Source organism: Marmota monax, unplaced genomic scaffold (genome assembly GCF_021218885.2).
Source record: "Marmota monax isolate L192 unplaced genomic scaffold, Marmota_monax_Labrador192_F-V1.1 WCK01_AAM20220418_F8-fsc00008, whole genome shotgun sequence".
NCBI lineage: Eukaryota > Metazoa > Chordata > Mammalia > Rodentia > Sciuridae > Marmota > Marmota monax.
Window position 1 is genome coordinate 20,083,470 of NW_026694432.1, and position 23,174 is coordinate 20,106,643.

Below are 23,174 nucleotides of genomic sequence, written 5' to 3' on the forward strand. Positions count from 1 at the left end.
TTGCCTACCACAAACACAGAAGTCCCAATCTCTCATGTCTGTTTTGCTATCCGTTCATTGTGTGGATTTATCTGAGCCCCAGGCTCTCTATCAGCAGGGCCAGTGACTCACACATGCACGCTTTAAAAATGGAACACCACTGATCTTCATACTATCTCTAGTTTTTGCCCTTTCCAGAAAGTCATATAGTTGAATTCAAAGAATATATATATATATATATATATCTCCTTTTCAGACTGGCTTCTTTCACTAAGAAATATATGTTTAAATTTCCTTCATATTGTGTCTTGGTTTGTTTTGGAAGCCAGTCTCACTACGTTGCCCAGGCTGGTCTTGAACTCCAGAGTTCAAGTGACTCTTCTGCCTTAGCCTCCCCAGTAGCTAGGAACACAGGCACTTGTTACTGCACCCAGAATACCCGCTGCTTTTTTTTTTCTGGGTACTGGGGATTGAACCCAGGTGTACTTGACTACTGACTTACATCCCCTACCCCTTTTATTTCTTTGAGACAGGGTTTCACTAAATTGATTAGGGACTTGCTAAGTTGCTGAGGCTAGCCTCCTGCCTCAGCCTCTTAGGGTTTCTAGGATTACAGATGTGTGCCCCCATGCCCCATGATTTTGTGTGTGTGTGTATGTGTGTGTACAGGGAGGGAACCCAGAGCCTCATGAATGCTAGGCAAGCGCTCTACTACAAGCTACAAGCCAACCTCCTGTTATCTTTTGGTGTCTTGATAGCTCATTTCTTTTTATCATGAATAATATTCCTTTGTGTGGTTGTACTAGTTGATCCATTCACTTTTTGAAGAACATCTTGGTTGCTTCCAGCTTTTTGATGATCAAGAATAAAAATGCTATAAATATTCATGTACAGATTTTTGTGTGGATATAAGATTTCAACTCTTTTGGGTAAGTACCAAGGAGTGTAGCTGGATCATATAGTAAGACTATGTTTGGCTTCATAAGAAACTGCCAAACTGTCTTTGAAAGTGGCTGTACCATTTTGCATCTCCATTGGCAATGAATGAGAGTTCCTGTTGCTCCACATCCTTGGCAGCATTTGGTATTGTCATTAAAATTTTTTTTTTTTTTTTAGCCATTCTGAGTTGTGTAGTATTATTTTCACTTTTTTTTTTTCAGTATTAGGGATTGAACCCAGGGATGCTCTACTACTGGACTACATCCCCAGCATTTTTTTAGGTACCAGGGATTGAACTCAGGGGCACTCAACCACTGAGCCACATATCCAGCCCTTTTTTTGTATTTTATTTAGAGACAGGGTCTCACTGAGTTGCTCAGCACCTCACTTTTGCCGAGGCTGGCTTTGAACTCGCAACCCTCCTGCCTCAGCCTCCCAAGCCACTGGGATTACAGTTGTGCACCGCTGCACCCAGCCATCCCCGGCCCTTTTTTGTTTTTAAGACAGGATCTTGCTAAGTTACCCAGCCTGACCTTAAACTTGTGATCCTCCTGTTTCAGCTTCCCCAAGAAGCTGACATTACCAATGGGAGCCACTGTCCACAGCTCATTGTTATAATTTGCAATTTCCTAATGACATAATGTTGAATGCCTTTTCATATGCCATTAGCCACCTATCTATCATCTTTGGTAAGGAATATGTTCAGATTTTTTTTTTTTTTTTTTGTACTGGGGATTTAACCCAGGGAGACTTTACCAGCCTTTTTAAAAATTTTGAGACAGGGCTGCTGAGGCTGGTCTTGAATTTACCATCCTCTCTCAGCCTCCCAAGTCACTGAACTCTAATGTAAGCTATAGACTTTGGTTCATCATCAGTATCAATATTGTTTTTTAATTGTTACAAATGTATCACACTGGGATTACATGTGTGCACCATAGCGCCAGGCTTGTTCAGATCCTATGCCCACTTTCAAATTAGGTATTCAAATTGTTGAGCTTTGGGAGTTCTTTGTATATTTTAGATTCAAGACCTTTACCTGATATGTTTTGGAAATATTTCTGCACAGCCCTTGGCTTGTCTTTTCCATTCTCTCTTTTTTTAATGTTTATTTTTTTAGTTGTAGTTAGACACAATACCTTTACTTCATTCATCTATTTTCACGTGGTGCTGAGGATCAAACCCAGGGCCTTGCAAACACTAGGGCGAGCACTCTACCACTGAGCCACAACCCCAGCCCCTGTCTTTTTCATTCTCTTAACAGTGTGTTTTGCTGAGCAGAAGTTTTTAATTTGAATCAAGTCCAACTTGTGAATCTTTCTTTCATGGATTGTGGTCTTGGTGTTATATCTAAAAGCTTATTACAAGACTCAAGGTCATTTAGCTTGTTATTTTCTAGGAGTTTTTATATTTTTGTATTTTACATTTATTATACATCATGAGTTAATTTTTGTGAGTTTTTTTTTGCATGTGATTGTCCAGTTGTTCCAGCATTGTTTGCTGAGAAAGGATAGTCCTCTATCAAATTGACTTTGCTCCTTTGTATGGGTCTATTTCTGGATTCTTACTCATTCCATTGGTCTGTCTATTCTTTTGCCAATACCACACTGTATTATTGTAGCTTTTAGTATTTTATTTAATTCATATATTGGTACTAGGGATTGAACCCAGGGGTGCTTTACCACTGAGCCACATCCCCAGCCCTTTTTATTTTGTTTAGAGGACAGGGTCTCACCAAGTTGCTCAGGCTGGTCTTGAACCTATGGTCCTCCTGTCTTAGCTTCCCTAGTTCCTGGGATTAGAGATGTGTGCCACTGTGCTCAGCTTCTTCACTGTTGTACTGGCTATTCTAGGTCTTCTGCCTCTCCATATAAACTTTTGAATCAATCTGCTGAAAACTTAATTTGCTGGTACTTGTAACTGGGATTATGTTGAAGTTGTGTATCAAGTTGGAAAGAACCAACAAGTTAATAATGTTAAATCTTCCTGTCCATAAACAAAGTATCTCTATTATTTTTTAAAATATTTTTTAGTTGCAGATGGACACAGTATATTTATTTATAATCTAGTGCCTCACACATGGTAGGTAAGCACTCTACCACTGAGCCACAACCCCAGCCCCTACTCTACTTATTTTGATCTTCTTCGATTTCTTATTAATTTTGTAGGTTTTTTTTTTTTTTTTTTTTGCGGGGGTGGGTACCAGGGATTGAACTCCGGGGCACTCAACCACTGAGCCACATACCCAGCCCCCCCCCTTTTTTTTTGTATTTTATTTAGACAGGGTCTCACTGAATTGCTTAGCGCCTTGCTGTTGCTGAGGCTGGCTTTGAATTTGCAATCCTCCTGCCTCAGCCTCCCAATCCTCTAGGATTACAGAATTTTGTAGTTTTATTCACATAGATATTTACATTTTATTAGATTTCTATGTTTTTTTTTTTTTTTTGAGTGCTAATGAGGGGTGACTGATGGAGCACAGGGTACTTCTGGAGCAGTGAAACTATTCTGTTTGAAAATGTAAAGTTGGATACCTGACATTATGCAGTTGTCAAAACATGTATAGAGCTATACAACCCAGAGTGAACTCTAATGTAAGCTATGGACTTTGGTTCATCATCAGTATCAATACTGGTTTATTAACTGTTACAAATGTATCACACTAATGCAAAATGTTAATAATAGGTAAAACTGAACCAGGGAGAGGGTATATGAACTCACTGTACTAGGTGCTCAATTTTCTGTGTGCCTAAAACTTTCCTAAAAGAGTAAACACCATTAATTTAAAGGAGGTGGGGTAGGGAAAAGAATAAAGGAGCACCAACTCCAAGTGAGAGGGCTAGTGGGAAATTCTTCTAATGGCTCCTCCTTTCCTATGGGAGGAGCCGATGGTCTCTCACCAATCAGAGAAAATCCTTTATAATTTGGCCAAATGAAATCACTTAGGGTCCACGACGGACTCTGTGACACTGTACTATTCCCTTGGCCTGGAACACTGTCTTCCCTTGCATGATCTGGAAGTATCTTGAAGCTTCTGCAGACTTCAATTTGGGAACACAGAAGAATGATGCCCCAGCCTGTAGCACTTGCTTTATAATGCCACCTACTGTGTTTCTGGTAGGACCTCTTTCTGTTTGGTCTCCTGGATGAAACCAAGCATAACTAGGTGGCTCCAACCTGGTTCTTCCCAAATGTACAAGCAGAAGAATCACAAAGTTTCAGTAGAGAAATTACATTCTCACAGCACTGAACCACAGTTCCTAAACTGCATCAAGGACCCTTAGGGCTTCATGGCAAATTCCAGGGGTCAAGGTAGGATATTTTATATTTGATAAGTACTCAACATCTATTGGATATTGAGAAAATTACTAGTTCAAGGTAGTTCAGTTTCTTTATTAGATTGGCACCGCATTGCTTTTGACTGTCTTTAAAAAGCTGGGTTTTAGCTGGGTGTGGTGGTGCACACCTATAATTCCACTACTCAGGAAACTAAGGAAGGCAGTCAATTCAAATGTAAGTTCAAGGCCAGCCTTGGCAACTTAGTGAGGTCACGTCTCAAAATAAAAATGTTTTTAAAAGGTGGGGATGTAGTTCAGTTGTAAAGTACCCCTGGGTTTAATCCTCATCCTGGAGGGATGGGGAGAAAGCTGGGCACAGTGGTGCAGGCCTGTAATCCCAGAAGCTTAAGAGGCTGTGGCAGGAGGATCACAAGTTCAAAGCTAACCTCAGCAATTTAGCGAGATTCTGTCTCAAAATAAAAATAAAAAGGGCTGGGGATGTGGCTCTGTGGTTAAATGTCCCTGGATTCAATCCCCAGTACAAAAAAAAAGCAAATGAAATTCAATGTAGAATAGGAAACATGGCTAACAGTGTCTGTTCTGATTGGAAAGTCTGACAAAGTTGTGGTGGTACCCAGCAGGTGCACAGATCACATTAGTAACTGCAGTTATTTAAGAATATTATGTATATTATTTTAAATAGCAACTAACTTGTTAGGACATAAACATGTGTTAAGTGATTTGGGCTTGACTACTTAATAAACTGAACTAATAGTTATTTCTTTTGACTTAGGTGCTCCATGAAAAAATTACCAGGATGCTAATGGTGCTGTGAACAGAGAAAGTTTGGAATCCTCTGGTCTAAGAAATCATCTGATAATCTAGAACACAAAAACAAAAGCAGAAACAAAAACAAAACCTTGCAGGTTTTGAAATCAATTTAGTGGATTACAACCAGTATTTTTTCCCTAACAAAATAGAAATGTAAATAGAGCAAATTGCCTGTAGCAAGGGTAAGTAAAACTTTTTCGCTCATCACATATATACAATATACACACAAACATACGTGTGTGTGTATGTGAGATATTTAAATGTGTGTGTATATACACATACACAAACAAAAACGTACTTACACACGGGTACGCATGTGTTTCTTGGGTCACAGTATGAACTGTATATTTCTCATCTGAATATATGAATTCTGGTTTTAAAAGTTTGAAAAACCACTAAGACTCCAAGCCCCTTATTTTTCAGGAACGAAAGCCAGAGAGTGAAAGCTGATTACTGCAAATTGCAGTCACCAGTGCTGGGCTTTGTGCTAGACCTTGCTGGGCTGAATGGTCTCAGCTCCCAGAGGCCTACAGGCAGGCCTCATTCTGCCTGGTAGAGGAGTGGTTACTCAAGGAAGGTGGTCAACTTAGTGAGGTCACATCTCCTTTCATGGAGGTACCCTCACTTTTGTCTCAAGACCCATGTGCACTCCACAAATGCCACCAGCCACAACTAGAACAAAATGGTTTTAATCAATTGCGTCACCCTCACTCTCCTGGGAGCGGAGCAACAAAAAGGCTCGGCTCCTGCCCCCAGAGGACAGTAAGGCTTATGTGTCCCTCCACACTGCAGGGCCCAGGCTCTGGGCAGGCAGCGGGGGGAGGCAGGAGGCAGGGAGGGAGGAAATGGTGGGTGGCTCGAACACAGGAAAGCAAAGGGGCCCTGGCCAGTTCTTGTACCCCAGGGCCTAGCCCCAGTACTCCTGCTCCCTACTCCCTGGCTCGAGAAAGGTCATGGAAAGAGACAGGGGAGCAAGTCCCAGCAGCAGGAGAAGCAGCAGCAGCTGTTTCCTTCACCAATAAATATACTTCATTACCAAGCTAGAAGAGAGGGGTGGGAAGCAGGACTGGGGTGGGCAGGAAGGGGAAGAAGCTGCCACCTGTGTCGCTGGGATTAAAGCAATGAGATGGTGCCAGACCCCCCACCACTAGCCTCACCCCCCTCGTCTTCTTAAAACTGTGAAAAAGCTTTTAACATGGCCCTCCTGTCTCCAGGGCTGCTCTGAAGCCTGACTGAGAGGAGGCACCTGGCAGAGACAGGGGCTGAGTGAGGGAGAGGGAGGGAGGGAGGGCGAGGGAGAGGGAGGGCGGGAGAGAAGGGAGGCTGCTGCTCCCCAGAGGCTGCAGCTGGAGGGCTGGAGCCAAGGAAGCACGGAGGGTAAGGGGGAGGGAGAGAAGAGGGGGAGAACCAACTACCCAGAGCAGCTCCAGAGCGTGGAGCCAAGGGGGCGAGGGAAAGGGGGGCTTGGTGGTGGGGTGACTGCTGCATCCAGTGTAAAGCTTGGGTCAGAGGAAAGAGGGGCTGAGTTAGGCTTTTTCCCACCAATCTCCCCCCAGAGCAGCAGGGGACAGAGAGAAGCCATCACTTCTTTGGTCTTTGTGGCTGCTCAGCAGTGGAGTGGGAAGGAGGGCAGAAAGGGCAAGAGACAGGCCCTTAGCAGGAAGCGCTACCTCAGCAGAGTAGGCCCAGCTGGGAGCTCAGGCAAAAAGGTCACAGTGAGGCCAAGGAGCGCCCAAGAGGAGAGTGGCCATGGTGCAGAAGTGGCTGCACGGGTGGGTGGGGTATGGTGCAGTGCTCCAGTCCCAGCCAGGTCTCTAAGGAAAGGCAGAGCCCCTGATGGAGAGCAGGCTCAGGGCCAGAGCCTGTGCCCAGGAGCAGACAAGGAGGCTCCACTGCCCCCCAGGCAAGGCAGGTGGCCTGGCCTTGCCGACTCCAGAGCTCCCATCCTTCCCTTTGCTTCCACCTTAACACTGGTGGCTGTGGAGGGAGGGTGGAACTCCATCCTTTTTCAGAACCTTCCCTGAAGACCATGGGGAAGCTAGCCCTGCAGGCGAGAGAGCAAGAGTGGCAACTGGCCAAGCTGGCCTTTACCAACTGGGAGTTCCACTCCCCTTCCTGCTGCCAACTGAAGTGCAGGGCGCCCCTTGAGGACAGTGTCAGCCCTTGCCTCCCCACTGGAGGCAGAGGGGTTTTTAGGCAGGTCAGAGCCCTCCAGGCAAGTGGAAGCAGGAGATGTGGCATATGGAGGGGCTTCCCCTCCTGCTCTTCTGCTCAGGGCTGGGGACAATCAAGGGACAATCAGCTCAAGAGTCTGAAAGCCAGCAAGTTGCAGCAACCCCCACCCCCAATGCCAAACTAACAAACAAAACAGGGGAAATGAAAAAATGGGGAGGTGGGGGTGGGAAGACAAACCAAAACAGAACCCCCTGACCTCCTGCCCAGGGAGGAGGGTCCAGCCAGTAGCATGGGGCTGGGGACCGGGACTAGGAGTGTCTAGCTGGGCCGGCATTGCACCTGACCCTCGGAGCTGTCCTCATCATCAGAGGCCCCGGCACCCCCACTGCTCAGGCCTGTGATCCGGTAGCCCATGTTGAGCAGCATCACCTCCAAGGGGTCCGCATTCATGCGCCGCTGGTTGGCCTGAGAAGCACCCTCCATGTCTTCTACAACTCGGCCGGTGAGGTCTTCACTCTGGTGGAGGAGAGAGCAATGTGAGTGGGCCCAGGGTGGGAGGGACCCCAGAATACCGAAGAGGCAAGTGCCCCAGAACATATGACGGGGCAACAGGGAGGGGAAACACTGGCTGAACAGCAGAGGGAAGGGCTGCTCGTACCTGGAGATGTGTGCTGGGGACAGGACACATGTATTGAGAAATATATGCAAGAAACACACACACAGAAGGTTTGTACAAGAGGAATAACACCACACTGGGTTATATCTGCATGGGACACAAGCACACACTGGGATGCATGTTGGGGAGACACGTCACATGTCGGAGAACACACATACTGGATCCAGGGAGAGGGCAGTTATAGGTCCCTCCCCCTCTCTCGTTACTCTCAAATGGCAGCCCTCCTTCAGCCTTCCTTCCTTCTGCTCTCCAGGGAGGCACTTGACAAATTAGCATGGGGCCAGGAGTGAAGGGGTCACCCTGACCACACCTCATGGGCTGGGCTCCACAGACACCATTTCTTAGTCCTCGAAGTGACCTTTGGAGTGATGCTGTCATTCCCATTTTCAGTGTAGATGGTTAAGTTGAAGAGAGTGAAGGGGCTCAACTTGGGTCCACCAGATGCCAAATCCCGAACCCTTCCCTGTGACTGAGGAACTGGCCTCTGAACTGCTTCTGGGCAGAACACCACAGTGGAATACAATGGAAAGGATCCCTGGGAACCCTGAGGCACTCTCCCCATGAGGGCCGCAGCTGGTGTGGTTCTCTCTCTGCCCTCCTGCACCTGTCCTTGAGGCCTCTCATCCTCACAGCTGGCTCAAGGATATGCTCCAAGAAAGCAGGAGCCAACTCTTGCCCCTGGAAGTGCCCACCATACTTGAAGCTTCCCAGACCTGATGCAGTCTTGGGTCCTAGGCTGAGCTTACTCACAGGGCAGCCTTTGGCTTCTGTGTGACTCACTTCTCTTTTCAGCTCGCACAGGCTCAGCTGGAGGCACTGTACTGGGTTCCCCCACCCTCTTCCCTGTCTGGCTTTGGCCACCTGGCCTGTACCCTTACCTCTGGTCGGGGGTTCCAGAGTCGCACGACAGGATCGATGCCACTGGTGGCTAGGAAGCAGTAGCTGGGATGTGGCTGCAGGCAATTGACGATGGACTCATCCCCCTGAAGCACGCGCACTAGGTTGGTGGTCTCCTTTTCCCAGATGAAGAAGGAGCCATCGTCAGAGCCACTGACGATGTACTGAGCGTTGCTGGCGGGGGGCAAAGGGCAGGGAGGTCAGGTGGGGTACTGCCCTAAAGCCTCAAATAGAGGCCAATGGCTTAGGGCAAGAGGGAGCAGGGAAGTCTGTTGTCACTCAGTCCCCCACACTTGGGGGTCTGCCTTTGTCTCAGAATTCCCATGCACATGGGAATCTGCCCATATTGGAGACCCTCGTCATTGTTCTCTTAAACCTTGGATTAGAGACTGCCTGGGTTCCTCCAAGATAGTCTCCTCCAAAGCACACTGTAACCCGAGTGATGCCAGGATAGGCTCTTGTACCTCTTGGGTCTCTAAGAACACCCTCGCCTACATCTTCCCTCAGTACTCCTAGACTTCTTGGACCCAGGCCCTCAATCTGCAGCACAGGCCCTCACCTACTGACATTTAGAGGGGATCTCAGTGGAGCAATTCTTGATTCATGTTCATGTGTCTCACCTACCCAAAGGTTTAGTGTAAACCTCTACAAAGGAGGGTTGGGGGTGAAGGTATCTGAGACATGGGCTTTGTCCCTCAGTACCCAGGGCACAGTTCTGAGCACACAATGGGTGTGCCATGATTCCCAGCCTGAGGGCTCTTGCCTCATCTTCCCCCAGCAGAAAAAGCTGCAAACAACCAAAGAAAATAAGTCTGACAAATGCAGAGAGGGGAGGAGTTGGGGAGGAAAGAATGGTCAAGCACTGCACTGCATGTGTCACTTGGATTACCCGGTTAGTCCTTGTGGCCCCATGAGCGGGTATGGCTAGTTTCATATCATAGGTGAAGAGACTGAGGCTGACAGAGGTAAAGCCATTTGCCCAAGGGTACAGAGGAAGAGCTGGGAGCTGAGGCTCTTTTCTAAAAGCATTATGTCCCCAATGCCATCCCACCCTCGCTCCTATGGCCAACTGGGCTATGCCCTCCTCCTGTTCAGGGCCTCGGACCTGCCAAAGAAATTGGCCTCCTTGATATCTGTTGTGGTGTTGCAGTGGCCACAGTAGCGGAACTGATAGTCATAGCTTCGTTCCCGTAGGACCATCTCATCTTCTGAGATGGAGTCTTTGCGGCTTGTGCTTCGGAGGCGGACTGGGCCACCACCACCACCACCACCACCAGCTCCCTTCTTCTCTTCTGGGGAAAGAGAGCAAGCAAAGGTAAGAGTACTGTCCCTCCCACCTTCCGATGCCTTTTCCCCATCCATGGCCCAGTATTCAGCTCAAGTACTGTCAATTTAGGGTTATCTGCCTCCACCCTTACTCTGGAGAACTGGGAAAGGGTTGTGAGAAAGATGTATCTTTGGATCCTGCCATCTTTTGAGGATGTTTAAGAGGGGATCTCTGAAGCCAGGAGAGTCCTGATTCAGTTCCCTGAGCAAAGGAATAAAGGCCTAGAAGCTCTGAGGATGCACGGGCTCACAGAATGTTTCTATGGAGAAGAAAGGCAGAGTAGGGTGGGGGGGGCACTAGTAAAAAGCTCGGGTGACTTTCACAAAGACTTATAGCGCTTAAGGCGGTAAGGACCAAGCTTGTACACTCTGCAAAACAAGTTTTTATGGGTTCCAACTGCAGCACTGATTGGTTGACAGGTAAAATCACACTGGTTTTCTCAGTTTCCTAAAGTTGCATCATTTCCACCTGCTCTGGGGCCTTTGTATGTACTGGTGCCCATGAAAAGGACTCTGTACCTCCCAGACACCTGTATCCTCTGAATCCTCAGATCTTGGCTTAAATGTCTGTTCCCGAAGAACCCCAGATTGCCATCAAACTCTTCCCCCAAACACCCACACCATTCATGGCCCCCAGGTACTTTTCATTCTTTGTGACTCTCTTTCAGTGCTTGGTTTCTTTATGAACAAACTCCACCAACACTGAAATCTCAATGGACAGGGTCACAGCTGTATTCCCAGGGCTCAGCATAGTGCCTGGCACATGGCAGTTGTCTGATAACTTCATTAAACAAATAAACCAATCCCATGGTTAAGTAAATTGCAAAGGAGAAGAGCGAGGTTCTGTTTTTGCCTACAGTGAGCTCACCTTCCATGTTCATAGACCACACCATCATGCCCAGCCCACTCTCCAAGCTAGCTATCTAGTGAGGTGAGCTGGGCAGGGCTTCATGAGCCCTTTGTGCAGGTGAGGCAGTGGTTCAGAGGCTGTGCTATACCCACAGCCACACAAGTTACCACCTGGTAGAGCTGAGGTGGGAACGAGGCATTTCTGTTGCTCTGTGCTGTGGTCTCTGCTGCATTTGCACAGACTGGAACAAAGGCAATGACCAGCTCCTGCCTCTCTCTCAGCCCAGGGAGGCTGCCAAGGCCCTGCCTGTGAGCAGGTGGGAAGGCCCAGCTGGAGACCACATGGCCTGACTGGGTTCAGCTCCCTCCTATGCCAGGTGCTTTGAACGCGCTAGAGAAAATCCTCTACAGAAACTCTCAATGGGAGGTGCTAACATTTCCCCTCTTCAGGTGAGGAAAGTGAGTCTCAGAGGGAGAGACTGTTTCAAGGTCACATGGTTTCTGAATCAGCACCTGAGTTCAGGCCTCTCCAATCCCAGAAACATATTCTCTCCAAAAGGTCATGCAGCCCCTCAAACAGGTGAGTGACAGCCACCCCTCCTTGGTGCCCACTCACCGCCATCATTTTTGGAGAAGAGGGCAGCTGTGATGTCACGGCCCAGAGCATCACAAGCGCTGCTGTGGGCCTGCTCCGGGAACTTCCCTTTGAAGTCGTCTAGGCACTCCAGGGCCTCAGCCACATACTTGAGCTCAAAGAGGCAGCGGGCCAGGCGGAAGTGTGCCTTCAGGTGGCATGGGTTTAGGGATATGGCCTTGAGGCAGTCCCTCAGGGCATCATAGTGGTCACCGTCCCTGGGAAGGCAGGGGAATGTGGCTTGGAGGTGATGTCATGTAGCAAGCAAGGGGTCATCCTACTCGTCTCCTCTGCTTCCTGTGGCCACCCCAGCCCACCTCTGATAGACATGAAGATGAGGGGAGTTGGGAGTGAAGAGAATCCAGCCCAGGTCTTCCTCCCTGGGAGATGGAGTATGTGAAGGAGCAAATTAGGAACCCTGAGGAGTTGGTAAGGTAGCAAAAAACGGTGTTAGGCTGCCCTCTGCTGAGAACAGACTGCAACTGCACACTGCTTCTCCCACCCCCAGGCACCCGCAGCTCTGCAGCAGAAGGCCTGGCATCCTGCCCACCTCAGGCTCCCCAAGCCCTCCTTCTCTCTTCCTTCATCCACCTCCTCAAATCCCCCTGCTGGCCTTCAAAGCCTTGTCCAAGGCAGGGGGCCCCCAAGGACAGTTCTGTGGTCGGGGAAAGCCAGAAGTGCCAGGCTGGGGACTCAGGGTCGACCAGCTGGCAGCAGCCCTCATCCAGACCCCCCTCTGTCCTGGCTGACTGATCCACAGCAGCTGTGGCCTCTACCTCCTGGGGCTGGAGGATGGGGCCTGACTGTCTGGCACAGTCAGCTCTCTGGAAGCTGATGGCGAGGGGGCTGAGCACGCCAGGAGCTCCAAATTGTCCCCACTCACTTCTCCAACCTAAAGTATGGATGAAGGGAAGTGGGAGAGTTTCTTTAGATGGGGGAGTCAGTAGGCGGAGGTAAAAGGAAAAGCCCCTCCTTCTCCCACCCTAAGCCAGAATATAGGAGGCCTGCTGCCCTGGACCCCAGTAACATATCCTTGTCTCTCATCTGGAGAACGAGACAGGTCACAAGAGCCAATTCCCCATTGGAAGCATATTTTCTTTTCCACTTGCTGCTGGGATGGGGTTGGTCTACTCAAGCAGTAAGCAGCACTCCCTAGAGCTGACGGGCCCCTCCACCAAGGGCACAGCTCACAGCACGGCCAAAGCAGGCCTGGCACTGAATTGTTCCTTCTGATCCTTCTCTCCCTACAGCACTCCAGAGGTAGCACCAGTCCTTGGAATAGCAACCCTCAGACCAGGAACCAGCAGCTCAGCAGTGTGAAGGCAGGAGACAGAGCTGCTTGGATAGCATGGCTTGCATCAGAACCAGTGGCTATGACGAAGGAGCAGGCGCTGTTTGGAAACCAATTACTGCCTGCAAGGTGCCCCTCCAAGCTCCTGGGGAGAACCAGACCAGAGACAAGCCAGGAACCAGAGGGTGGTCTGCATCTAGAGCAGATGGTAGCCCTGGGGAGACTGGCCTGGGACAGAATGTGACATTATAGGGGTCACTGACAGGCATGTGGGGATGGGGGAGAGAGATGCTGGCCCCAGGGCTCACCCATCCTAGTCCCACTGCCAGATCAATCTCCCTGAAAGGACGGCCCTCTGAGCATCCCTCTCCTGCACAAAACTCTGTAGTAGCTGCCCATCATGCACTGAATTGAGGCCAAACGCCACTGCTCTGCATTCCAAGCCCTTCCCAGGCCGGCCCCAGGCTACCTCACAGACTCATCTCCTGCCAGTCCCTTCCAGAACCCTCTGCTCCAGCCAAATGGATTTGCTGTTCTGAAGTAAGCTCTTCAGTCAGTCCCCCACCCCCACACCTTTGTTCACACCATTTAATCTCCCTGGAATGTCCTTCCCTATGGTACCTTTCTCCCTTTCATCTCCTTGTCTAAGCCTGTCCACGCTTCGAGCCCACAGAGACACCAGGTCTGTTTTGTGTGTGTGTGTGTGTGTGTGTGTGCTGGGGATGGAGCCCAGGACCTCATTCATGCTTGGCAAGCCCCACCAACTGGGCTACACCCCCAGCCCAAAACACCATGTCTTTCTGGTACTTCACTGATTCCCAGCTAAAATGACCACAACACTTTACCTGACCATTTACGAGACTTAACTGCTTTCTGCCCCTTCAACACTGAACTATACCTGCAACTTTATTCCATGCCCAGAGGCTGGGGTCTTTGGAGCACAGGGGTGCAGAAGGAAATAACTTTGTGTACCTAGTACATAGTAGAAGCTCAGAGAACAAGATGAGGACATTACTAACTTAGCAAGAATGTAGGTTTGATGCTGAGTTATACCCAACTGTTGGGACAGAGAGGTGACACACCTCAGGATAACTTCAAAAGAGTCCACCTGAGCCCTAGAAAAACTCTTGATGCCTGAGCTAGGCATGTAGGGGTTGCATCTTCCCCACCCCCACTAACATCCTGCTGACTTGGGTGGGTTTCTTAAGTTTCCCCAGGCCTGCCTAGTTTCAGCCAGACGATGGCACACCAGCTGGCCTGTCTGTCTGGGCAGAGCCGACGTATGCCAGACGGAGAAGAAATGGCTGTGGGCCCAGCTCTATCCATCTCCAGTTCTGGCCTTGGCTGGGGGATGGGGGTCTGCCTGTCTGCTTGCCTGCTGGTGCTAAAGGCAGAAGGGCTGGGGGCCTGATGGTTTCCTCAAGATATGAACCACCATATCGTTACACCAACCACTATACCCCAGCCATGATCCACAGCTGGCACCAGATCTCTGGAATATTGTTTGTGCTTGGTCTAGTGGGTCTAAAAATACAGAAAGCAAGCCCCAGGGTTAAGGAGCTGCAGAACCACTTCAGATGCTATCAAGTGAATTCATCTAATCCTCATTTTCACCTAGCAAGATTTCACTGCTATTTGAAAGTCCAATTCAAGGCTCAATTCTCCAATAGTTGGGATTTATCATTCTCTCAATTCCTACTTCCTCAGTGGCCACAGAACTTTATAACAAAGCATCATGTTAAAACTACTTGTGAATTTGTTCACTTAGCTGTGAGCTTCCTTGGTGTTTGGGACTTCAGACTTGGTGCACCTGCCTACGGTCAGTCTGGAGGTCAGGAGGAGAGGCCTTGGCCCAGGTAGCAGTTTCCCTTCCTGGAAGCCTTGGCAACTTGGCTCCATCAGGCCTGCTGCCTTGTGGTCCAGGTCCCCTCTGCAGGCCCACTTACCACTTGCGCTTCATGTAGGCAGCAGCTCGGTTTCCATAGAGCATGGCATTATGAGGGGCCCTCTGCACAGCCTTGCTGTAAAGCTGAATGGCCTGGGTCCACTGCTGGCAGGCAAAAGCCTCATTGGCTTGCTGCTTCACACGCTCCAGATATGGGGGCAGCTCCACCTGGGGGCTATAAGGGAAGCAGAGCCAAGTCAGACAAGTCAAAGGTCAGAGCAGCCCTCCAAAGGTCTGCAGCACTCTCTGAGGGTCAGGCAAGTTTTCTCAGCCCCTGGGATCTGCACTACCATCTAGAAGACGGGGCCACTCTTATCCTGACCTGGGTTAATATCTATTAACCTGAGAGGAAATAGGCACAATTCCAATGCTGTGAGTCATTGAAAAAGAAGAGGGGCAGGAATGAAACCATCCTAAACAGCCTTAAGGCAGTTCTTTTGCAGTACTAGGGATAAAACCCAGGGACCCTCTATCACTGAGCTACATCCCCAGCCTTTTTCAATTTTTATTTTGAAACAGAATCTTGCTAAATTGCCCAGATGGGCCTCAAACTTCCCGAGTTGCTGGGATTACAGGGCGCACCACTGCACCTGGCTTAAGACCTTTTTTTTTTTCCGGTACTGGTGATTGAACCCAGGGGTGCTTAGCCACTGAGCCACACTCCCAGTCCTTTTTACAAATTTTTAAATTTTGAGACAGTCTCAATAAGTTGCATAGGGTCTCGTTAAATTGCTGAGGCTGGTATACAATTTGCAATCCTCCTGCCCCAGCCTCCTCAGTAGCTGGAATAATAGGCATGCCCCACTGTGCCTGGCCCAGCTTAAGGCAATACTTTTTTTTGGGGGGGAGGGTTACTGGGGATTGAACTCAAAGGCACTTAACCACTCAGCCACATCCTCAGCCCTTTTCTGTAATTTATTTAGAGACAGTTGCTTAGGGCCTGGCTAAATTGCTAAGGTTGTCTCAGCCTTCCGAGCTGTTGGGATTACAGGCTTGTATCACCATGCCCGGTTTAAGGCAATTCTTTTTATTTTTTTAACACATATTTTTAGTTGTTTATAGACCTGCATTTTATTCACTTATTTATATGCAGTGCTGAGAATTGAACCCAGTGCTTCATACATGCCAGGTAAGCACTCTATCACTGAGCCACAACCCCAGCCCATTAAGGCAATTCTTTTTTTTTTTTTTTTTAACTTTTAGTTGTAAATGGTCACAATATCTTTTTTTATGTATTTATTTTTTTTATTTGGTGTTGAGGATTGAACCCAGTGCCTCACACATGTGATGCAAGTGTTCTACCACTGAGCTACAGCCCCAGCCCCCATTAACACAATTCTTAATCAAACTCTTGGGCATGATAGTAGTTGACACTACCTGCCTCCCTGCTAAGCTGAACCTCATGGTCACCCAAGTTCCTCATATGAATCTCTCTATGGACAATTGTTTATCTGAATGGATAGAAAATTTGAATGCCTATGTACCTAAGCCCAGCACAAGACCTGGCACAGAATAGAGGCAGGATATACTCTAGGGTAGGGAATAATACAGTGAGAGAGGATCATCTGTTTGGAATCTCTATTTGGAGATACCTTAGTACTAAGAGGCAACTAGCCTCTGGGCCCTGATCCCAGCTACTGTCAAGGGACTAGAGCTTCAGTCTAAGCATGACTGGTATCCTACTAGGTAGGAGAGGCCTTGGACCACCAGCCACCCTCCAAGAAGCTCTCTGCCCCAGTCGCTACCCTCTGGGATGCATGCCTAGGTACAGGTCAGGGGGAAGGTTTATAGGACATGTCCTTCCCTCAAATTCATAGAGCGTAACTGAGGCTTGGAGGACTGAATGGGTCAGCTGGCCTCACCTGATATGCCCCCTATTTTCTGGCAGTCGGAAGCCGTTGCTGTGAAGGTGCAGGCCATTAGACACGCCGTTGGACACACCATTGGTAGACATCTTGCCGTTCTGGACTTCTGGCAGGATGGGGAGAAAGTAACAATGACAACTCAGGATGAGGCCCTCGTTTCTTCTCCACAGCCCTTCAGCTTCCAACACAGGGTCTGATGGTTCCACTGTGGGACTGACTATTCCTCCAAGGTAAGACCCAGTCCCAGAGACCAAGTTTGGACAGACCAGCAGCCAAGACATAAAGAAAAGCCTGTACGCCCTCTGCTGGCTGGCAAGGGACACAGCTTCAACATGTCATTTCCCTTAGCTGGGCTGGGTGGGGGGCGGGAAATGAGGGGTAAGGAGGTGCCTTGTATCAACTGTAGGACCCAGAAAGAGTTAATAAGCCAGCATGAGAAAGGGAAGAGCAACTACTTCAGGTCCACAAGAGTGGAGCTGCGGGAACAATCTGTTTCAGAGAGAAGTGAAAAGGGCTATGATGCAAAGCCCTGGGACAGATCTCTGACCTACTGTTATCTTCCTTCTTCCTGTAAGGACAGGATCATTTCAGAGATCTGCTGCTTTTGGAGTATTGTAGCCACAGTTCAGAATAACGGGCAGGCTTCTCAGCAGAGGTAGCTGGTACTCAAGCTCCCCACCCCACTTCAGCACAGATACCCTAGGAAGGACTTACCCCCTGAGGAGTGGCATTTTCTAGGCAAGAGGAAGGTGTATGGCCGCTGCTTGTAAGTCAAGTCAAACAAATAGACCTAAAGTTGAGGGTCAAGAAAAGATATGGAGGCATGGATGTGGTTGAACTATTCACAAGGCTATGGTGGTTCACAAGAACCAGGGCTTCAGTATACACTGAGTGCTGAGCACAGAGCTATAGAGCTAGCCCAGGAAGTGAACTTCAGGCAGGAAAATATTCCTATTTCCTTCAGGTCCTTGGGAAGGGCCATTTGATCTACCCAAAGCTCTAAGTGAAATACTGTCCTTAATTAGAATCACATGCTTAAATTGGAAAAGTACTCAGAGATCACAAAGCTAAATGTCTTTAACAGATAGGAAAACCGAGGCTGCAGAAAGCAACTTGCTTAAAGTAACACTGCTAGTTACTTCTCTCAGAAGGTAAATATTATCTATTATTAACACTTATTGAATGCTTATTTTGTTCTAGAACTCTAAGTGTTTTTTTAATATTGACTCATTTCATCCTAGAAACTACCACATGCAGAAATACTATTATTTTCACCCCTTTTGCAAATGAAGAAATATAGGCTCAAAATTCAAAATTTATTCAGGATCAGAAAAGCAGCACATGGCACAGCCAGGACTCAAAACTATGTCCGTCTGGCTCTGAAGCACTCTACTAGACAGTCTCCCCACTTACCCTTATGCCACCTTCAGGCCAGATAATACTTAGCTTTGTGAAGCCAGAGGACTATTCTGAACTCAGGTGCTCACCCATTCTCCAGCCCATTTCTTTTATATATATTCATGCCTTGCCTTGTAATGTCATCACCATTTCCTGCCTTGTCTCCTATCATCCCGATGATGGATCATATTTGCATTTGCCTCCTCTATATTATTATTTTGATTCTGGGGATCCAACCCAGGGCCTCATGCATGCTAGGTTCCCTATTTTTATCATAACTCTAGTCCACAATGAGTGCTCAGTAGAATAAAAACAAATTTATGCAAGGCTTACTAAATATCCTGAGAGCACACAAACAGAAGATTTAGTAACCTATTATCAAAGAACATTCTCAAAACTGGTCCTAAACCACATCTTGGCTGTGTGCTCTGAGACCCATGGATCTTCTCCTAGGAAAACAGCAGATGAGGAAAACTGAGGCTCAGAAAAGTGAACAGACTTGCTCAAAGTCACAAAACACAGCTTGAAGACAGTAGGCCATCACTGAAGATAGATCTGTCAATTTCAAAGCCTGTATTTTTTAACTAAAGTCTCATACTAACATATATCTATCTAGTTCATTAAAAAATAAAAAGCCAGGTGAAGTGATACACAGCTGTAATCCCAATGACTCAAGAGGCTGAGGCAGAAGGATCACAAGCAACTTAGCCTGGGCAACTTAGCAAGAACCTGTCTCAAAATAAAAAATAAAAAGGACTAGGGATGTAGCTCAGTGGCAGAACACCCATGGATTCAATACCCAGTACTGCAATAAAATAAAAAAGAAAGAAAGAGAAATTAGAAAGAGAGAGACAACAGAGAAGGACACACAGAGAGAGACCAGCCTATTATACCTCTCTCAGCATCCTTATAATGTCATGTCACTCCCACCTTTCACAGTAATGTAATTTACAATGAAGCTATTACGTCTGTCTACCTCATGGCAGTGGAGGTACGGTACACAGGCCTGGTCTACTGCATATGGGATGGTTATGGGCAGTCACATGAGGCAGCTGAACCTACCTGTTCACCTCCCATGTTGACTAGCAGCTCTGTGCCATTGGGGCTGAAGGTCACATAGGTGGCAACCAGCACTCTCAGACGGTTGTTATAGTCAGGCAGCTTCACTGGCAGGTGACCTGGAAAAAGAGCCCTGTCATTCTAGAGTGAGGTTCTTAGTCCCCCTTGAAGGGGCAGGAGATTGTGTGAAGATAGCCAAATTGAAAACTTTAGCACTCAACTTCATCATAGAAGCAGCCACAGTGTCGAGCCCAATGATCAATACTGGGCCAGCTGCTTTATCTCCTAGATTACAACCCCAGTTTACAGAAAAGAAACTCATTAAAGGTAAGTAATTTGATGAAGTTTAGCATTAGAGTCAGGATTAAAGATCTGTCTGACTCTAAAGCCCTTACTCTTGACCAGAATGGTAGGTAAGTAAGCATCCAGTCAAGAGTTTGGCACCAGAGCTGGCTGAGTCCTACCTGCTACATAATACTGGGCTGCACCATCTGGAAGGGGCTTCTGCCGGTCACAGAAGGTGTGTACACCTGCTGATGGGCTCTGCTTCATGCTCTTTCTGGTGGGAAGAAAAATAAAATAGGCTAAAACTCTAAAAACAATAACAAACAAACACACACCCCCTAAATAAAAAACAAACCAAAAAAACAATAAGAAACTCAGGCACTGGCCCTGGCTAGATAGACCAGACCCCCACTAGAGGATGCCTAAGTTTAGGTTCCTGAGAAATAAAGGAGGCACCTTTCTTCCTTACCTAAGTGACTCCAAAGTCCAGCTACTAGACAGATATGGACACAGACACTATAGTGTTTTGCCAAGGAGGTCCTGAAAACTCTGTGGATTCTCATGGCCACTTCATTTCCCCCATTTTACAGACATAGAATCTAAGGCTCAAGGCCCACTCCAAGCTATGTAGTGTGGCTGCAGAAGCCACTTAGTTTGGGGGTTGTTGTGAGGGTGGGGGTACTCAGTATATTCCTCTTTATTTATTTATTTTAAATAGAATAAAATACATGCAGAAAGAAATTGCGTGTATAAAACTAACTGTGCAAACACAATCATGGTAAGATAACCAGGAGAAAATCTATATAGTGATTTCTCTCAGGCCATGAGATTTTGGGTAATTTCTTTGTTAAACTTTTCACATTTTTCAAACAAGCATATGTTAATATTTTTGAATCACAAGATTAAAAAACAAACAAACAACGACAACACTTAAAAATGAAGAGGGCATGGAAATGAAGGAAAGGGGTGGCCAGTTCCCAGGGTCTTGCCCCAGGAGGCTGAGTGAACCATACCTATGGTTATGGATCATGCGAATGTCGTAGAGCCTCACGAAGGGCCCACTGGCCCCTACAGCCAGGCAGTTGTTGTCCTGGGGATTGACTGTGAGGCACTTGGCCTCCACCAGCTGGCCACAGTACTCTGTCAGGTCAATCAGCACCTCCGAGTGTTTGCTGTTCTCCCGAAGGTCATACTGGCTGTGAGAGAGGACAAAGTTAGGGATGGGGTCCTTGTGTAGTAGGCAGGCAAGAAGCAGAGTCCTTGTTATTCAAGGATTTGGAGGGGCTTTAGACCCATATGTAAAGTATCAGAATGTCAAAACCTCTCTCCCATTTCCTAGTGCCCACTGTGTGCCAGGCCCCTGTAGTAGGTTTCTCACACATTCTTTTTCATCCTAGTGTAACCCCTTAGGGTAGATACTACTGTACTTATTTTACAGATGTATTATGGGTACTATTATACTACTGCTGATTACAATGCTTAGTGAAAACATGCTTTATGTCTACTATTGTCCCTAGGTGTGGAACAGGGCTGACTTGCCAAGACTGGATTTAGACTATTCTGCTATGCTCCTTCCTAATCTATTTTCTTTCAAGAAACAAAGGAAGATATAGATGAAGGGAGAAAAGAAAAAGAAAGAGAGAGAGAAAATCTGGATATCATCTAAGAGCTACCTAGAAGAACGATCCCATCCACGTGGTAAAGGAAATGCCAACACCTGTTACAGCAAAATCCTACTGCTCCAGCTTGGGGAACTTTTTTGCTTATAATACAGTTACCTTCAGAGAGCTGGGAGGGACATCACCCACATGCTCACCTTCCTCTTGCCTAAACATCTACAATAATCTCTTTGCTGTTGGCCTTTCTTAAGTCATCCTTACCAGAATGTTCTTTCCAAAACAGTTTTATACCAGTCTCCTACCTCTGTCCCCAAAACTGTAGCGATTCCTCAATAACTCCACATTTTTTTCAAAACGTGGGTCAATTACAACTAAGAACCCTCTGTCCTGTACATGTCACTTTTATCCCTGCCTTCACAAACTCAACTTGTGCTGGGAAGCCACTAGACTTTCCTGGATCATCCAAATCCCTCCTATTCTAGAAGGCCCAGAGTAAGCTCACCTGCTGTGACTATGCCTCAGTCCCTAGGATTCTACCCCATGCCCAAGATGCTCAGCATCCCTGGCACAGCCTGGGCAGTCAGTTTGAACAAGTGCACATGCCACTGATCAAATGCTTCCTAAGTACCATACTAAAATTTTACATGTGCTATTTCAATTTTAATGTTCAGATGAACAAAGGAACAAATAATTAATACTGTGATTATTCCCATTTTACATTTAAGGAAACTGAGGTTCGGAGGTAAAGTAATCTTCTCCAGTCAAACACTGGGTGAGAGGTAGGATTTCACTCCAGTTCTGACTTCACTCCAGTTCTGGCCTGCTCATAGCTACTGTGTTATAGCTTACACATGACTTAGAGACTTCTTTTCTGTAATAGGGAAGAGAGACAAAGTCCTATAGGAACTCAACGGAGGTAGATTAAAGCCGGGTGGGGAGATAGGAAACCATGCCAGAAAACATGCATCTGAAGAAAGGGGTTAAAGAAAGGCAATAATAGCTGAGTGCTGCAGTGTGTACTTGTAGTCCCAGCTACTTGGGAGGCTGAGATGGGAGGATCACTTGAGCTTAGGAGTTGGACAAGCCTGGGCAATATTATGAGACCCAATCTCACAAAGGTTTGGAAGCGGGACTTCTGCAGGTGTAGCTCATTGGTATAGTGCATGCCTGGCATGCAGGAGGTCCTGGGTTCATCCTTAGTACCACACACACACACACGGAAAAAAAAAAAAAAGAAAGCAATGCTATTTCAGGCTGAAGGAAATGAAGGAAGTGGAGGCACATGTGTAACAATACAGGTCACTAGAAAAGGGGACAGTATTTTCCAATTTCTGCTGGTTCTCTCTGTCCCAGAAATATGTTCAATGACAAAACTGTTCAAGAGAAATGTGTCAAGTACCTTTATGTGCCAGGCACATTCTAGGGACACAATAAAGAATAACACAGACATGGAGTTGCTCTAAGAGAGTTTACTATTCAAGTGCAGACACAGACAAAAATGTAAACCAACAAGCAAAAAACAAAGTAAGGGTTGGGGTTGTGGCTCAGTGGCAGAGCGCTTGCCTAGCACCTATGAGGTACTGAGTTCAATCCTCAGCACCCAAATGTCAGTATGCCCTTTCCTTCTCCATATAAATAAATAAATAAAGATATTATGTCCAACTACAACTAAAAAAAAATTAAAAAAATAAAGTAACTACAGATGGTGATTAGAGTTATAGAGGATGCAATTAGGATTATGAAACAGAATAATGTAATTTACGTTATTAACGTAATAACATAATTAATTTTGTTAGTTGTAGATGAATAGAATACCTTTATTTTATTTATTTTTGTGTGGTGCTGACGATCAAATCTTGTGCCTCACACATGCTAGTTGTGGGGTTGAGCCACAACCCCAACCCCTAGACAAGTATTTCTAAAGAGGTGACTCAAGCTGATTTCCTTTGGTGACAGAGTCAGACATGGAAAGAACTGTGGACAGAGAATCCAGGGATAGGAAATAGCAAGTGTGAACACCCAGAAATGGCAGAGATCTGGACATCTGAGGTTGTGGGAGAAGGTCAACGGACCTAGAGGTGGTAGACGGAGGACAGAGATGGAGCATGGTGAAGATGGGGTAAGCAAATGTTCC

The 23,174-nt window shown here is 47.1% G+C and overlaps 1 protein-coding gene across 3 annotated transcripts in view; it reads right to left on the bottom strand.

Annotated features, from left to right (window-relative positions):
- Positions 1-5,694: 5,694 nt before the first annotated feature.
- The window catches only part of Wdtc1 (WD and tetratricopeptide repeats 1), a 68,161-nt gene continuing 50,681 nt past the window's right edge, over positions 5,695-23,174 (bottom strand). For 2 of the 3 annotated variants that reach the window (XM_046468588.2, XM_046468587.2), the window contains 10 exons: positions 20,435-20,617; positions 19,601-19,695; positions 19,140-19,255; positions 17,394-17,469; positions 16,677-16,785; positions 14,816-14,989; positions 11,561-11,796; positions 9,875-10,061; positions 8,751-8,943; positions 5,695-7,712 (listed from right to left, as the gene is read on the bottom strand). In XM_046468588.2, the coding sequence (XP_046324544.1) occupies positions 7,515-7,712; positions 8,751-8,943; positions 9,875-10,061; positions 11,561-11,796; positions 14,816-14,989; positions 16,677-16,785; positions 17,394-17,469; positions 19,140-19,255; positions 19,601-19,695; positions 20,435-20,617 (1,567 nt within the window). In that variant the 3' untranslated portion in view covers positions 5,695-7,514. The remainder of the gene's footprint in view (positions 7,713-8,750; positions 8,944-9,874; positions 10,062-11,560; positions 11,797-14,815; positions 14,990-16,676; positions 16,786-17,393; positions 17,470-19,139; positions 19,256-19,600; positions 19,696-20,434; positions 20,618-23,174) is intronic. The other variant, XM_046468589.2, reaches the window with a different exon arrangement.